Genomic DNA, 18,080 nt, shown 5'->3' with positions numbered 1-18,080 from the left:
TTCCAGTCCTAACCCTGAATGATTTTACTGATGCTAAATCTGGTAGGACACAGTTTCTGTTACTTCCTTAGGCTACTGCTACTGAGTGTGGATAGTAGCTGATTATGATGCTTGTTAAAATTAAGAAATTAAATGGTCGTTTTCTAATTATGTTCATTAGTTAAGCTTTAACATGCTTAAAACGGGCAAGTATTTGAGGTAATTACTCATGAGATCATTAATGAGCTGTTACTACTTCCAATAAATTTTTGTTACAGTAAGCTTTGTGGGAGTATGAAGTACAATGTTAATGTCTCAACACCTCTGATAATGGAAAAACCTGTGTATCACTGCTGCTAGTGATTAAATGAAATATGACTACAGATTATATATAACATATAATATGAAAACTGAGAAAAGAACCCAAGGTTCAGTTGGGGTAGATGTTTCTTATGCTTCTGAAAGCATTAAGCCTGGTGGATTTTTCTTTAAAAAAAAAAAAAATCAGCTATTACTCTGTTACTAAGCCTTAATGTGGCATGTAGTGCTTTATTGCTTTTGGCTTAGAAACAAGAATTTACTAATCCATAAAAAGCTGGAGGAGGTAAGAAAGAATTTTTTGGCCTCTATATGCTGCTGAAGTGCTGCCCCCTTTTGGTTACATGAAAGTAGTGTAAGTACGTGACTTAATTCAGACTGGGGTAAAGAGATTATACTTGGATGTTTAAATGAGAGCTTTTTGTTGTACTGCTATGGTCTGACAAGCATCTATTTTTTAATAATTAGTAACTGTTCTGTCACAGCTGCATCCAAGAATTGATGCCAGAAGAGCTGATGAAAACCTTGGAATGCTTCTGATAGAATTCTTTGAACTCTACGGAAGGAATTTTAACTACTTGAAAACTGGTATTAGAATAAAAAATGGAGGTGCCTATATTGCCAAAGAAGAAATCATGAAAGTCATGACTAATGGATACAGACCATCCATGCTATGTATTGAAGATCCTCTCCTGCCTGGTAAGACTGCAATTCTTGCTCTGTTCTGGAGCTCTGGCTCAACTCGTACTCTCAAACTTATTTTAGAGTTCCCAAAGTCTGTTAAATGTGTTAAATCTGCTTGGAGAAAAGACTTCCTGCTGGTGAGGTACAGCTGTGGAGGTGAGCCAAGGGATAAGGAACTGAATTTTGTAAAGATTGCTAGCCTGAGTAAGCTGGATTGCACACAAACAGTGCAGATAAATAATGCATAGGAGATTCAGAAATGTGTTGAGCTTATAATAAGGTTCTCTAACAGTGCTGAGGGGTAATGAAGGAAAGAGGTCCAGGAAATCCTGGAAGGGGAGTTGTTGGAAGGAACAATTCCCCATTCTTTGCTACAAAAGAATGAGAAAGGAAGGTGTAGCTTTTCCTGCTGCAGTCTATGGTGCTATGCTACAGATATATTGTACCACATGGAAATGAAATGCAGTAGATGAAGTACCTACCCTGCAGGGCAGTACACTGGAGACCACACAGAAACACGGGCACATGGCCATAAATGCATAGCAAGGGAATGGCTGGAGTATTATGTTGGTGTGGAGAGTCTGGTTTGCAAAACTGGCTTTTGCATTGCACAGGGACCTTCAGAGAATGTCAGGTTTGGTTGCATGTACATTTGAAAGTAATTTAAAATACTTTTTTCCTGAAGTCTTGCTTTTGGTTCAGGAATGTTCAGAGTAATAAAGATTAATTTTGGTTAAGTTCCTGTAAATTGCCAACTAGTAGTGCTCAGTTTGCATTCTTATGAGACTGGCCTAAGTGGCTGGAATTCCAGAACAGCTTTTTAACAAAATCAAGTTCTGGTTAATTTGGACTTCAGCTTTAGTATTTTTGGGATGTAATTGGCACTCAAGCTCCAGACTGTCATGTTTTGTGGGTAGACTGCTTATGTATAGCACTTTTAAAGCAAATACCATGGATCAGGAGCTGAAGTTTGGCTCCTTCCTAAATACTCATGTACTGAATGTTCATGCTTCTCTAGAACAGGCTGTGTGCTAAGATGCTCGTTTTTTTAGCTACATCTGATGGGTATGTAGCTTTGATTTGTGTCCATCATGACTCTTGCACTTGGCCAGGCATAAGTGATATTTGGAGAATATCTGTATCACGCTGAGTTGTCATGCAGTAGCTGTGCACTTGCCTGAAAATCAGTTTTGGTGGCAGCATGACTACGTTGCTTTAGAACCAAAACCCTTACCTGGACTTCCAGTTCTGTTCTGTCTTACTGGCTGAAGACTAAAGGAAGAGAACTGTGATTTGTAAGGAAGATCCATAGTTGTATGCTCTCAAAGAGCTGGTAAGAACTATGTTTTAAATGAGATTCTGTAGGCTGAGATAATGTTGCTTTTCCAGGAGACAGTGTTTTGGCAAGGTAAATTGAAGTGGATGACTTGAAATAAATGTTCCCTTTGGGACACAGTGGTCAGATATTTTTTGGTAGCTACCATAGAGCTGCAGAACTTGCCTGATGGAATTAGGAGGAAAGCTTTACAGAACGTGTAGGGTAGCACTTCGAATCGGATCTCATGAATACAGCCCCTTTTGATCTAGGTGTATTTACTTATTCTTAGAGTGTCTCAAAGTACCTATTGAGTGTAAGGTAATGTAGATAACATGTAGACTTTATTTTAGTCTTGTTACTGCTTGTTTCAGTACAAAATACTTTCCCAAGGGTTCAGGTCCTTGCCCAGCTGACAGGTCATCACCTCTGCTTGGTTAGTTTGTGCTCAGATCTGCTCAGTCGCTAACTCTGTGATGCTTGCTGTTGCCACTGAAAAGGACAAAGGAACAAATATCTTGAGAAAGGGAGGACATAGCTGTTCCTTGATCTAGGTTAACATAAGCTGCTGTGGAGTTTTCCCCAAAATCTGTTTATACACTTCATCCACTAGTTCTTAATCTTTTTGGGGAGTCCTTTTGCAGCTTGATTGTAGCTTTCTGTAAAGTTCTGGTTAAGCTTTGCAAGAAGACCTTGCAAGGTGACTTCTTAATCCAGAAGTCACACAAAATACAGGGATGCAAAAAAACCCTTTCAATTTATTTAGATTATCTAAGCAGTTTAAAAGGCCCTCTTATGGGTGTAGGCATGAGTTGTGCAGTAGGGTGGTGAAAGGTAGCATAGCTGTAGGGAGCGACGGGATAAAGTTCAGTGAGATTAATTCATTTAAGTCTGCGGAATTGTTTTTCATTTAGCGTAAACTGATGTCTGGCTAACAGATAAAAGATGTCATAGTTTGGTTCTTCCTGCTTAGGAAATCCTGTTCTAAATCTAGAAGGAACAGACATCAGTTTTGGTTGTAGTGGGTTTAACTCAGAAAAGATTCTCCTGGGTGCTACAGAGTTTTCTTGGAGAGCCTCAAGACTTTATTGGGCACTAGAGGATTATAATTTCTTTGATTTGAGATCAAAGAGACACCAAGAAAGACACTGAGAGTCAACACTTGAAGTGGGAAGTCTGTTGAAACTTGGATTTGAGATGCCAGAATTATCTATCCTGTGATGCAATTTAGTGATAGTTTCTATCTGATCTTCTTAAATACCTCAAGGCTCTTCATCTCGAGTTAGGAGTGTCCTAGGGCAGGGCAATGAGATGAAAATATCTCCCTCTTCTCCAAGGAAAGGAGTTTGTGTAAACATCTTTTAACTGCTACTGTTATAGTTTCTGGAAACAGTCATCCTTTGTGTAAAAAGTAAAAGCATCCTTTTAGGAGAATTGCAGAGTCAGGCACTCAGGAAGTCTGCTCATGGGAACATGTTGGAGCAGAGTAGGTGCTATCATCCTAGAAGAGGTTCGTATGTATGGAATTGATCCACCCATATCCTGTCCTGGAATATAGGACTCTGGTTGTAGCTCAAATCTTTCATCTGTGGTTTTAAAACAATATTTGAATTTATTCAGCAAGTTATTAGAGAAGCTTATTAGTTTGTGATTTTATCTGAAGGGAACGTCAAGGTTCTTCAGTCCCATTTTTGATGCTCACGACAGAAGTGATTTTGATCTTGGTTCAGATTGGCAGCAACAAGTGTAGCTGTCATTGTCTAACTATGAGCTTCCTCTGCTGTTCTCTTCAAGAGAAGGGTGGTGAATTTACTAGTGCTTATAGTAAAGTTCTAAACGTTAATTTTTATATGGTTTTCTTGAAGGGACTGTTTACAGGACCAATTGTGCTTCATGTTGCTTGCTTCTGCATTTTGATAGGCCACAAAGGCAGGAAGTAACTGGCTTTGGGATAGCAACAACAGTTGGGATTCTTTTCTAGCCTTAGCGATTGCCCAAAGACATTCATCACAGCTTTTCAATATCTGTTATTTGTCATTAGAACCTGTGAATATATGCGTGTGTGTATAAAGTGCATACATTTATAAAAAAAAATATGCAAATACCTTGAGGTTAGCAGCTGAAACAACCTCTTCATGAATGTTGCAAAAAGGTGTATAGTAGGTAAGAGCTTAACACAAAAAAATTTGCTTCAGTCCTAGCTCATGGTCTTACCTTTGACTTTCCAGACTATGTCCTTAAAACTGTTTCAGGTAATGGAAGGCTACTTGATAGTGGTAATACTGATAGCTACTGATGGAAGTCTCAGACCTGCTCCTTCAGGGATGAAGCTGTGCTTTACACAGAAGAATAAGGATTGAGTTATATGTGGAATTATACACCATTGATATCCACTGATGTTTATATCAGAGTTGAAGGCTGGCTTTTTAAGAGTGAAAGCATTTGAGTATGTGCTTTAATTGTTCGGTCTAGATTGTGTTGAAAGGCTGCCTAGGTATGTAAAGGTGATGTGTTAATGAGAACAATCTCACAGAGAAAACCTATTCCCTAAAGAATCTTCTTCTTTTATTTTACTTTTTAGAATTCAGAACTGCTAAATGCATGATCTTCCGGCTTCTCTAATATGTTGCTCTCTGGATTGAGTAGGGTCACCTGCTATGCAGGCTTGACCACTACTGTTCATAGTAGCGTGCGTAGCTTTGGCTTCCATATGTGCTTTTCAGCTGCAGTGCAAGTCAGAAGTCCTACGGACTATAACTGAATAAAACTTCTTATTCAGACTTCTTAATGAACTAATTACAGGTGGAGAATGAGGCAATCCAAGAACCTGTGCATGCTTTGGCATGAGCTATCCTGCCTTTACTCCCATCTGCTTCAATCAAGATTCATACACAGCTTGGTGGTTTAAACTAAACTGCCTGAGTTTGCTGTAAGTGGATGAGGAATGGTTTCTGATTTGCTGGCAGAAGAGAAGAAGTGATAATTGTCAAAAGGAGTAACCAATAATAAGTAGCAGTAGTGTCTTCATTTTAGTGTAGCTCCTTTAATGATGCACATCAAATGTAGTTGCCTTAGCACTATGTTAGACTACACTAATGCAATTTAACAGTACATTCTCAATTCCTGTTATGTAAATTGAGGGGTAGGTGCAATTGCGTGTGCTTAGCCACTTGTAAATATTGTTTCTGTTTATTGCTTTTCAACTTAGTTCTATTTTGTATGTACCTTTTGTGTGTGGAAGTGGAAGGTGGTATTGTTGCAGGACAGTTCTTTCCCTGGAAATCTTGTACTGAATTCATCTGTTTTTCTAGTTGTATTAATGCGTTCATATTTTGGTTTCTTGACCACTGAACTTCCCTTGTCTCTATTTAGCTGTCTTTAGACAAAGTCCTTTGGGAAAGTCTCTGATGCCTACTTTGCAGTGAAACACTGAACTACAGTGTAGTTCTTCAGAGATCCACTTTCGAAGGCCTACATTGGCTTCTGCTTGTCCAGTTGTAAATATGCCATTTAAAGAGGCTTCTGTAACTTTGAGTCTAGCAGCTGCTGGATACTGTGACAGTACATTCAGAGTGAGATACTCAGTTACTTCAGTAAACATGAAGTCTTTTCTTGATCAACTTCTACTTAACAATATGTTATTGAAGAAACTCTGTCTTCCCCAAATGCTTTTATATTCCACATCTATTTTCATTGATTACCCTTTCCTATTTAAGTGGTGTCATTGTTGGAGAATCTTGAAGGGCTAATATGTGTTGTCAAGTAGTAAAGCCAAGGCTGCTTTTCACCCTGGGTGACAGATGTTGGCATATTTATCTATAATGGCTTGCAGGACAAAATATTTCAGTGAGCGAAGGGTTCCTCTAATGTCAAATTCAGTCTCCAAAGGATAGACTCAATCCTTTACCTATCAATTTTAAAAGAGGATTTTTCATTATAACTTGTTTGTGGGCCCTGATTTGATTTGCAAGCTTAAAATAACTACTTTTAGCGGTTCATCCATTTCCAGTGTTCTCACAGCATTTCAAGTATCATTCTGAAGGAGGGAACCTTTTACTGTAAGCAGCTTTCTACCCACTCAAGATCTAATCTGTGTTTTGCACATGCAATTTGGAGGAAGTTGTTTTTAAGTGTTCCTTAAATTGAGTGGTGACAGTGAAGCTTTGGTGTCTGGTGCCAAATATATCTACAAAAAAAATCCCAAATGATTTCTTGCTAGTACTGGTAAGATCTTTCTAGGCATCAAACAGAAAACTGCTGCCTGTGCAATGTCACTGATAAAGCAGCTTTAGCATCATCTTAACTTCTGCAGTTCTTCTCGAGTGGTGGTGGAGGTTTGGAAGGAATTCTGCTATAAAAGTCACCCCTGTTTAAAGAGGGGCAGTCAAAAAGTACCACTAACTTGATCAAAAACAATACTGTACAAAATTCTGGAAATCCTGGATGATAAAGATTTTGAGAAACTGGTTTATCCTGTGGAGATAAGCAATCTGTATTTTATTCAGCTGTAGCTTTGGAAAGCTTAAGTAGGGTTGGTATAAATATACCTGGCCACATGAAGAATAAGGTGGTTGCACAAGTGGAATTCTAAGCTGAATTTGGTCTGCAAAAACTACTGGTAAGTGAGACATGCTTTGACCTTGGTACGTTCCCTGTTAGAGATCAGCTTAAAGCTTTTTTTTTATAGTTACCTTTTCTGTCTTTCAGGCTCTGGTACATTTTTACAAATGCTGTATTGAATGCATGATGTTGAGCATCATTCTTAAGGCTAGTTTCCCTTATTTAGATTGGCACAACTTAGTTGTTCCTGATATGAATAGAGGGGGCTGACCAGTTTAAATAGAGTTAAGTTGTATTGTTAAGGCTTCTGAGCTCTAAGTGCTAATAACTTTCGGTTACTGATATTTATTAAAAATGATCTGATCACTGTCACATTATTTCAGGAAACGACGTTGGCAGAAGCTCTTACGGTGCCATGCAAGTGAAACAAGTTTTTGATTATGCCTACATTGTTCTTAGCCATGCAGTATCACCACTTGCAAGATCATATCCAAATAGAGATTCTGAGAGGTAATTAGTTCACTTTTTGAATATTGTTTGTTTGTGTAATTATTTAGGAATTGTTTGGGTCTAATCAATAAAAGGTATATTGCTATTTAATATTTAACTGCAGCTGTATTGACATCTGCCCAGAAATTTAGGCTGGCCTAGTGCTATGAGCGAAATACCTTCATGTGCAGCCCTGAAATAAAGACAGCATGACAAAACAGGATGATTCTAGTGTGTGGTTCTCCTGGTGTGAAAGGGACCCAAAGGATAATTGGTCTTTCTACAAACACTCTGTCTAAAATATTTCAAAGGAAGGGCTGCTGGTTTTAACATTTGGTATGATTTCTGTTTGTCCTATGGTGGAGAAATGGGTGTGAACCAAGTTTTATAGATAAAACTAGACAAGACTAGAAACTTACCTTATTCTTTAATATGTGTTCCCATAAACTGTTCTAAAAGGCTTGACATGTAGCTAAGCTGTTAGAATCAATTCAGTTTGGCCATAACGTTAGAACTGCCATTAAAAGAATACTTCTAGATGTGCCATTTTTAGCACAGTTTCATGTCTTAAAAACACTGTACAGCTTATTGTGTTCTCAGCTCTCAAGCTTTCACCTTTGCTAACTTTTTTTTTTTTGATGAAGGAGAGGGAGAAAGAAAACAAATAGAACATGTTTGACATGCCTTTTCATTCATGTATCTGCTCTACCATGTGATATTTAATCCTAACCTTCAGTACAAATAGTTATGTAAGTATAGGTAGATCTAGGGATATCTGAAGTTTCGCTTGTCTTGGGCCCTGGTCTTCATTAACTTCTCTATGGTTCTTCAAAGGATGTGGTCGTTCTCTTACGCGGTGCCTGTATTTATATTAGATATCAGAAAGTATGTTTGTAAGTGCATTTAATGCAAGTCTCAGATGTCTTCAACATGTATACTTCCTGTATTTAGAAAAATGTTTGAATTCTGTCACAGTTTCAGACTTGAGAAGTCTCAGCAGCTGTGTTTCAGCATGTGCTGTACATCTGACCTGTTTTTCTGCTAGTTTGGGCTGTCTGTGCTTGTGATACCTGTCTCAGAGCTTGTCACATGCATGACTTGCCATTTTATCAGAAGGAATGGTGCCATAAGAGGAGCAGCTCTCAATGAAGTCCTGGTTTCAAGTAGTTTCCCCAGCACCGGGACCTGTAGGTGGATGATGTGCTGTTTAGTACCAAGCTTGGAGTGCTGTTGAGTTTCTACAACATGTTCAGTTTCAGTTTTTAGTTAAACTGAATGTGTCTGGGCAACCCAGGTGTTTTTCAGATCCTTCTTCTACCTGTTAGGCAGAGTTGTCCAGGCTTGGTATAAAGACTTTTTCCAGTGGCCTGACCTAAAGCCCTAGCCCTGCAGGAGCCCTTTATTATGATCCATTTTCTCCTTTTTCTAGGCTTGTTAGTGGCAGGTTAAACTGTAAGCAGGGGAATTTCTTTAAGAGCAGTGATAGCTATGTGACATTTTACTAAAAGAATCAATAAATACTAAATGAGTACTTGAAAGGGTAGGAACTTGCAAGATACTAAATGCACAGGCTGACTTCTTCAGTGCTGTCATAATTGGGGCTATCTTTCCCTTAATCATGAAGAACTGTTCTTAGACTGCCTGGTGGGTTTCAATTCATTTCAGCTCTTTCCAGGGAAAACTTCTATGTACATCTCGTGTATGCAGTCCTGTTTTGGAGATGACCATCTCAGTAGCTTTCAAATGTTTCATAGTGATCATTACTGCCCTTTTTCAGGGTCAGTCCAACTCAAAGGAGCACAGGCCTAAGGTAATTTAAGGCTTTTTAGTCAACTGCTGCTTCTATTATTCTCTATTTCAAAAAAAGAAAAAAAAAAGTCAGATTTTATATCCTTCAGGATAGGTCTTATTCTTGTCTGTTCTATACTAACATAACCCTCAGAACACTATGGGCGAATTCAAATTACTCTCTCAGTTGTCCTACTCGTGCTTCCAAATACAATATTTGAAGTGTCCTGGGAGATGAAAGCTATCACTTGTCTGACCTTCTCATTGTGTTTTGGCTCTACACTGAATGGAAACACTAATCAGCTGAGTCCTGAAGGTAGTGATTCAAAGCCACAGGAATTACCTTAATGCTTTTTTGTCCCTAGTCATCCTCACATGTTATTTAACTAGAATGCCTCAGGGAGAGGTCAGTAGTTCAGAAGATTTTTAGACCAAACTGATTCCCATCATCTTGTAAGAAGAGGTTTTCCTAGTAGGAAATAGGCTAGACAAGGTATAACACAGACACGCACACACACATGGACTATATCCTGTTATGAACTCAACTTCTTCCTTCTCAATCTACATATTCCTGATTTTTGCCTTGAATTAGATCCAGTGATCCTGCAGTCAGAAGGTAAGTCAGATGAACCCTGGTCTGAATGAAAACAAATACATCAGCATTTCTATCATCTCAAGAAGCTGATCCAGTTTGCATTGTGGCTACTTGATGAGCAGATCAGAAGCAAGAGAAGCAGGAGGAATTTCTTTGGGATAAGATGGAAGAGAGTGATACTCTGTTTGATAGCCATGAATTATGCTGGAAATAAATATCTGGATGTGACATGAATTCATCCTTGCAGTTATAACGTGTCTGTAGATCAGATATTGGCTTACATACTAGCTTGTCATATGGTTGAGGTATAAATGGGTGCTCAGACTGCATCTCTAAACAGCAGCATAGCCATATGCCTCCATATTTGGGAGCAGATGTCACATGAAATGAGGAATCACTGAATGGTTTGGGTTGGAAGGGGCCTTAAAGATCACCCAGTTCCAGCCCCTTGCCATGGGCAGGGACACCTCCCACCAGACCAGGTTGTCCAAAGCCCCATCCAGCCTGGCCTTCAACACCTCCAGGGATGGGGCATCCACAGCTTCTCTGGGCAGCCTGTGCCAATGCCTCACCACCCTTATGGGAAAAATTTTTTCCTAATATCTAGTTTAAACCTAATACCTAATTTAAATCTACCCTTTTCTGGTTTAAAACCAATATTCTTTGTCTTAAGAGTCCTTCCCCAGTTTTCTTGTAGGCCCCCTTTAGGTACTAGCAGGCTGCTTCAAGGTCTCCCCACAGCCTTCTCTTCTCCAGGCCGAACAACTCCAACTCCCTCAGCCCCTCTTCATAGGAGGGGTGCTCCATCCCACTGATCATCTTTGTGGCCCTGCTTTGGACTTTTTCTAATAGGTCCATGTCCTTCTTGTGCTGAGGGCCACGGAGCTGAATGCAATGCTCAAAGTTGAGTTTCATGAGAGCACAGCAAAATCACTTCCCTCAGCTTGCTGGCTGTGTTTCTATTGACATAGCTCAGGATGCAGTTGGCTTTCTGGGTTAGAAGCCACATTACTAGCTCTTGTTGAGCTTCTCGTCAACCAGTACCTCCAGGTCCTTCTCCTTGGGGCTGCTCTTAATCCATTTTCTCTCCATTCTTTATTTTTGCTTGGGGTTCACCTGGCTTAAGAACAGAACCTTGTGCTTGACCTTGTTGAACCTCATGAGGTTTGTGCGGGTCCACCTCGGACTTGTTAAGGTCCCTCTGCATGGCATCCCTTTCCTCCAGCATGTCAACCACACCACACAACTTGGTGTTACTGTCAAACATGATGAGGATCCAACTGTCTGTGTTGCTGACAAAGTTGTTAAACAGTGCAGCTCTCAATACTGACCCCTGAGGAACACCACTCATTACTGATCTCTACATGGACATTGAGCTGTGACTTTGAGTGTGACCATTCAGCCAATTCCTTACCCACTGGGTGATCCATCTACCAAACCCATGTCTCTTCAATTTAGAGATGAAGATATCATGTGGGACAGTGTCAAATGTAATCCAGGTAGATGTCAGCTGCTCTTCCCCTATCCACTAATGCTATGACCTCGTCATAGAAGTCCACCAAATCAGACAAGCACAATCTGCCCTTAGAGAAGCCATGTTAGCTGTTGCCAATCACCTCCTTATTTTCTGTGCACCTTAGCATAGTTTCCAGGAGGATCTGCTACATGATCTTGCTGGGCACAGATGTAAGACTGACTGGTCTATATTTCCCAGGGTCTTCCTTGTTTCCTTTTTTAAAAAACGAGGGCTGTGTTTCTCCTTTTTGAGTCAGTGGGTTCTTCACCAGATTGCCACAACTTCTCACCTGTGATGGATAGTGGCTTAGCAACTTCATCTGCCAGTTCCCTCTGGACCCATGAATGTATCTCATGAGGTCCCGTGGACTTGTGCACCTTTAGGTTCCTTAGGTGGTTTTGAACCTGGTCTCTTCCTACACAGGGTGGTCCTTCATCCTCCCAGTCCCTAACTTTGCCTTCTGGGGCTTGGGCTATGTGGCTAGAGCTTTTGCTGGTGAAGACTAAGGCAAACAAATCATTGAGTACCTCAGCCTTCTACATACACTAGGTAATGAGGTCTCCTCTTTCCTTCTGGAGAGGGCCTACAATTTCCCTCGTCTTCCTTGTATTGCTGATGTACCTATAGAAGCCTTTATTGTGGCCTTTGATGTCCCTGGCCAAATTTAATTTTAATAGGGCTTTAATTCTAATAGAACTTTAAATGGAAGTCAGGTTCTGCTGTGATGTGGCCTTTCAGTATAATAACTAAGACTTTTGAAACCTTTCTTCAGTTTCTAGGATTCTAGATTCCTAACCAGTTCTGCCATACTGGAGCCGTATGAGTGGTGGATGAGGGAAAGGGACTATTAAGCCAATGGGACAGAGTTGCAGGAAGCCTTGGCAAGGTTTTGCTGCTCTGTGTCCGGAATTGTCTTTTGTAGGTGACAATCTTAACAACAATAGTCTCGTGCCATGAATAAAGTGTTTTTTCTAGCTTTGTGCTTGAAAGCTGTTTGGTTTGTTCTTGGTCCACTAACTGCTGACAGGCCTGTGTGTTAGGTTTGCTCCTGGTTGGCCAAGATAGCTCCCAGTACTGTCAAAGGGAACATTAAATTTATCTACTAGATCTGCTGATAGTTGTATCTGAATGTTTTCTATCTGAAACAGTTCTTCCTCTGCTTCATGTCATGAATGCTGGGTGGTGGCCATCCCTAGAATGCATGCTGTCTCTTGAGGTATCAGCAATATCAGCTTTTCCTACGCGGAGTATTTGTCTGGCTAAATGTTTTAGCTTTTTCTTATCCTTCTGCTCAAGCAGGTCTTTCTCAGAAGCTTATTAGTCTGCTTTAGATTGTTACCCTTTTAGTATCAGGGAGATGTTTCCGAAGTTAAGGCCTACTGAAAAGTTATTTTGACTCGTCTTTCACAGGCAATGTTTTGTTCCTACTGAGGGACTTCTTCATGTAGAGCTTGGCTGGAGCATTAGATACTGGATCTCATTGAAACTTGCATCAGCAACCTAGGCCTTTAAAGAGGGATCTTAAGATCGATTTGCATCATGGTTGTGCCTTAGTGACAGCTAGAAAGTGTCCTTGTGAACTCGGGGCTTACAGTTGAATCAGCATTAGCGTGACAAAGCTGTGTGGTGTGGAAAAGTGGAGATTCTAGGCTCTTTTAAAATAAACTGGGTATGCAAATAGCTTGTCATTGTTTTTACTATTTGATGATAATCAGGGAAAAAGTGTAAGGGGGCATCTTTCATGGGAGAGCTGTCCAACCAGCTAACTTGGCGTTTTTCCCCCTTTTCTAAACAAACATCTTTGTATAGTTGTGGGAATGTCTCACTCTGGCCTCAGGCAAAAAGGAGCGTGGAATTTACTCTGTACTAGAGGCTGGGTAGGTCAATAGCTACTCTTTGTTCCTAAGCATTTGCAGTGTTGAAATCAGATAAAAGCACAGTTTTTAAACACTTATATACATGTGCTTGAGTCCTATATGTAATGAAAGGGAAAAGTATCTGTTCTTATCACACCTGCTTTTTCATTTTTTTGCTGCTGTATTAGGTATATGGCAGTGTAGACTTAATCAGCTTTTAGTTTCTGATGTGTCATAACACTTAGTTTTAGTGTGCGAGTAATGTAGTATGGATCAGCCTTCAAATTCTTGATAAATAAGTAAATTTACTATTTTTCTGACTTGCTTCCAAAAAATTAGAGTTTGGGGCTTCAAGCTCTGTCCTCTGCAAAAGGAGCTAGTGAGAAAAGAAATTCCCAGGCTCTGCCACAGTTCTTGGCATAGCCCTAGTTTCACCTTTTACACCTGTGATACCAGGCATTTTTCGTATAGCAGTCTTCCACAGATTAAAATAAATAAATAAATATGCCATTTTCTGTTACTCACTTTCTAGTATATGAAAGCATGACTACTAAACTACTAGGTGGAATGTACTCCAAGATGTTTCAGGCGTGACAAACTCCTTTTCCATAAGAGTGTTATTAGGTCCATTATCATTTTTCTGTTTTGAAGACCACTGCTGGTAATAGCTGTGAAACGTATGGGCCATCCTGGAGTAAAAGCTCAGAAAAAGCTTAAGTCTGCTTGAAGGCATGCTCAGATGAAACAGTGTGAGATTTCCTCCTTTGTCCTAGTGCTAAAGAGCTACCCAGCATTTGTATGTATGAGTTTGTCTGGGGAACTGCAGCTTCAGGGCCACAACTGATTCTTTGTAGTGTGGGTTGTCCTTGTCTTCAGTTCTTCAAAATTACTCCTCTGGTTTAACGTACTTTTTGAGACTAAGAAACCAGAATTGCTTTAAGTATTTAAAATGCTATTATGTTGTGGGATTGTACGTTGACAAAACACTACTGTTTTGTTCTGTTCCTTTTTTAACGTGCTCTACTTAACTAATGAGCTGTAGTTTCCAAATAATTCCCAATGGTGACAATCATGTCAAAGCATTTAATTCTGCATGTAAAATTCAAGATGGTTTTCCAGCATGCATCGTTTCATTTATCTGCGTTACATAGGAGAACGGTAGGTGATACTCATTCTGTCCATGAGGATTGCCTTCACCTATTGGAGTTACAACTTAGATAATGTCGTTTGGTCCAATGTTTGCTTAAAGGGCAGGGCTGCCTGTTTCAGTACTGATGTCTTCAAAGTTGGAAGTCTAAATGTGGAACAGGTAGTATTTGGTCTTGCAATGAATTTATAATCCCTAATCCAGAAGGAGAACTACTCTTCCTTTTTAGAGTTACTCTAAAATGACCTAGTAAAGGTAGTGTAAATGCATTTAGACTATGCATGCCCCCCGTTACACACCTCAAACGAAAATTCCAGTGTACCTTTATGATGTGAAATGAAGAATAAGCTTTATTACAACTGTTGAAGATTTTTAGAATTAAAATAACTTTTACCTCTCTTCAAGATGGTAACTTTTCACAGCTTCCTTTTGTATGATAGTCAGTCCTTCATGGATCTTGATCATGGAGTTCGTAAATTATTTCAGCTGCCAGCCACCATTGAAAGGAAAGCTTGGAAGTTAAATCCTTAAACCAGGACACAGATCCTCCTCAAAATGACGTACAGTTCATGTATCTGAAAGTTGAGAAAATATATTGTAAAATACTGCTCTGTACTTGTTGACAACTGGTCACAAGTTAAAAGGGTAATAGGACCAGGTCAGCTTTTTCTCCGAACCAGGTACCTTTGAGAATTTCCTTAAATTCTAACTTATTTGGGTTTTGGAGCCAGTGTCTTGTTTCCACTACCTCACGATCCATGGTACTTCCTTTATAATTGTGTGGATCTTTGAAGATGTCTTGTAAATCTGTACAGAAGGACTACTGAGAGTCTTTCTATTCAGTGTGATGATCATTTGAGGGGGCTGGGATATCAGTGTCTTCAGTGTATCCAAAAACATCCAATTGAGATTCAGTGATAAAATACTTCTTGTTTGGAGAAATGCAAGAACATGTAAATTGCTTTTATCAAATACACTATTATCTGCATGTATATTCTTGATAATTAAGATGCTTTCCATTTAGAAAGAGTAAAAATCGTACCTGTTTCAGTGCTTGCATGTTAGTAGGGTGGAAGATGAGTAATATTCTTGTTTAAAAGTGTGATTCTTCAGAGGCCCAAATGGTGATCTAAGAAAACGAAACTTCAAAAATTCTTTGGTTAGGAATATCTTAAACTGATTTAATGTAATTTTATTGCTTTTTGAAATGCTTGCAAGTATGTAACCAACAGTCTTTAATACTTAATTTAAAAATTTTTTTAGCACATTAGGTAGAATCATCAAAGTGACCCAAGAAGTGATTGACTACAGGGCCTGGATTAAAAAGAAGTGGGGGAGCAAAATTAATTTATCACCTGAACTTGGTAGGTATAGCAGAAATCTTTGAAACCAACTAAATCATTTTTTCTTGCATTTGGTGCAATTCAAAATACCCATGCCTAGAAATTAATTGCTATTTCAGGTATGTAAGGAAAAAATAAAAGGGATTTGTAACTTTCTAATCCAAGACATTTTCTGAGGCTGTTCTTCAGTTTGTTGGCTTGTTAAATGGAAGTTTAGACTTCAGGGTTCATGTGTTGTATTCTGTGGTTTTGATTGATGCTTATGTTTTCTGTCAACAGATAATAGGTTGAAAATAAGAGACCAGATAGCTCCGTGCAATGGAGAACAGCAACAGAACAGAGACTCTGAACCATCTTACAACCAACGCTTGGCTTTGTCGCTAGCTAATACACAACAGTTATCCTCTGGCTCATCTGCGTCTTCTGTATCATCGCTCTCTGGCAGTGACATTGTAAGTTTTTTTTTAATTTGTTAAACTATTAAGCAGATATTATCATGCCATTCAAAACCTCAACTAAAACAACAACAGTTAATGATACTGTCCCTAAGCTACTGTAGCAAATTAATAACTTCCTCTGCTCAGAAAAATTACTGAAATGAAATATTTTTCATTAAATGAAATGTCTTAATTCCATCCTAAACCTTCGGTACCCTTTGTGGTAGTACTTGGATGTAATAAGATATAAATCACCAGGTTAACAGTAGCTAATTAAGCGGAATAATAATCTCTTCATAAATCTTCCTATCAAGAAAAATCTCATTAACAATTTCCAGTCCTTTCTTCCCACACCTCAGATTGAACATATGACCGCCATATCTTGCTGCGAAGGTGAATAATATTCCATAGTGTTTTCAGCCAAGCATTCAGTTCATGCTTTAGTAGTAGGAGGCCCTAATATGGAAAGTTTTGATACCAGCTTCCTTGTTGGAACGTGCAGTTTAAGTGACTGCTAGGCTTATAATAATTTTCTGAAAGAGAAGATGGACAGTAGTCTAGGTATGTTCCTAGAGTCTTAAGGCTGTCGGGTGTTTTCTTTTGTATGGATTTAAATCAACAAAGTTGGGCTGTAGAGATTATAAAGTGCAAACGTGCATTGCACGAGGTACTCATAAATCAACTGGATGACTTTGTGTTAGGTACAGGTGTTGATTGGAAGAAGACGTGATAGACAGTTAAGTACAGCAGTAACTGTAGATGATGCCAAGAGAGGTCCAAGTACTTTTTTTTTGACTGATTTCAAAAACTGGTCAAACGTGGAATTACAAGTTGGGAACTGTATTCAGTGAAGAAACTTCTGAGGGACAAATGCATTCACTGTATATTCTGGTTACTTTCTGTAATTCCTTAACATTCCTGAACTTTCTGTGTTGAATTGTCTTTTCTACCTCCAGTAAATATGGTAAATGCATAAGCTGCAGAATCTGACAAATGGGGGGGAAAAAAAAAAAGAAAAAAAAGAAAAAAAAAAAGAAAAAAAAAAAAAGAAAAAAACAACAGGATGATGCTGGGCAGTGATAGTGTTAGCCATGCTCCTGGTTTGAGTATGTCAGTGAAGAAGATACTGCTGTAAGATAAGTTTTATGAGAAAATGCAAATATTTGCTTAATATTTTGCACTCTAAACCTAACTAGGGGGGAGTGAACAGTTAAGACTTTCCCTTTAGGTGTACCAGAAGTAAATGTAAGTGCAACTCTTTTTAGAAAAATAGCCTTATGTTTGTGTGCTTGTGACAGTTCCTATTTTAAGCCCTGGTCATTTATTAGTATTATGACCTTTAGACTACCAGCACATTATCTTAGTTTGCAGTGGAATGGCAGGTTTCTGACAAGTAACTGATGAGTCTGTCCTACTCAAGTATGTGAGGATGAACGAGTTCTGGTTGAGCAGTTTCTAAACGGTACCTAATTCAGGAAGAGAAACCTGTTCTGCTGGAGTTGAGGAGGCTCTGTTGAGTGATCTGGTATAGTTCTATGCCCAAGTTCCAGCAAAGAAACATCTAGCATGTGTGAAAATAACATTTGTGCTAAGACTTCTGGTGTGTGCTGTAAATAGGTATGATGCAGTGAATTTTGGTACTAGTTTCAGAATGAGGGAATATTGTGCATCACTGTTAAAGGTATGTGTGGTGTTAGATCTGATCTTGTGGAGAATTGTTCTTCAGGGATGTTTCTGTATTCATTTAAAGTTAAATACTTTTAAGTTTGATGTTGAAGACTGAGAAGATGCAGATTGTAAACCAAGTGCAGGAGATAAGGAGATACTAGACTGACATTTTAATCTCTTCCCCAAAATTAAGATTTTATTTCAGTAGCAAGATAACCATCCCTATGATGTTGTTATTCCCTTAAGTACAGTCTGCCTCAAGAAGTGGTTTCTGGAGATGTATTTTGCATGACTGCAGGCTAACTTAATGTTTATCAACTATAAGAGACTAGACATCAAATTAGAAGGACTTAAGTCTATTTGCTTTGTTCTCTACTGTGAGAGT

At 39.0% G+C, this 18,080-nt stretch overlaps 1 protein-coding gene across 5 annotated transcripts in view; it reads left to right on the top strand.

The window, feature by feature from the left end:
• TENT4A (terminal nucleotidyltransferase 4A) overlaps window positions 1-18,080 on the top strand; it is a 59,742-nt gene that overhangs the window by 19,768 nt on the left and 21,894 nt on the right. For all 5 annotated transcript variants that reach the window (XR_014689723.1, XM_084509982.1, XM_084509981.1 and 2 more), the window contains exons 7-10: window positions 783-996; window positions 7,240-7,366; window positions 15,511-15,611; window positions 15,870-16,042. Coding sequence is in view for 4 of the 5 variants with exons in the window: in XM_084509982.1 (XP_084366108.1) it covers window positions 783-996; window positions 7,240-7,366; window positions 15,511-15,611; window positions 15,870-16,042 (615 nt within the window). In the remaining variant the exon portion in view is untranslated. The remainder of the gene's footprint in view (window positions 1-782; window positions 997-7,239; window positions 7,367-15,510; window positions 15,612-15,869; window positions 16,043-18,080) is intronic.

This window comes from Aythya ferina, assembly GCF_964211825.1.
Source record: "Aythya ferina genome assembly, chromosome: 2".
Taxonomy (NCBI): domain Eukaryota; kingdom Metazoa; phylum Chordata; class Aves; order Anseriformes; family Anatidae; genus Aythya; species Aythya ferina.
This window is presented reverse-complemented; position numbering and strand designations above follow the sequence as displayed.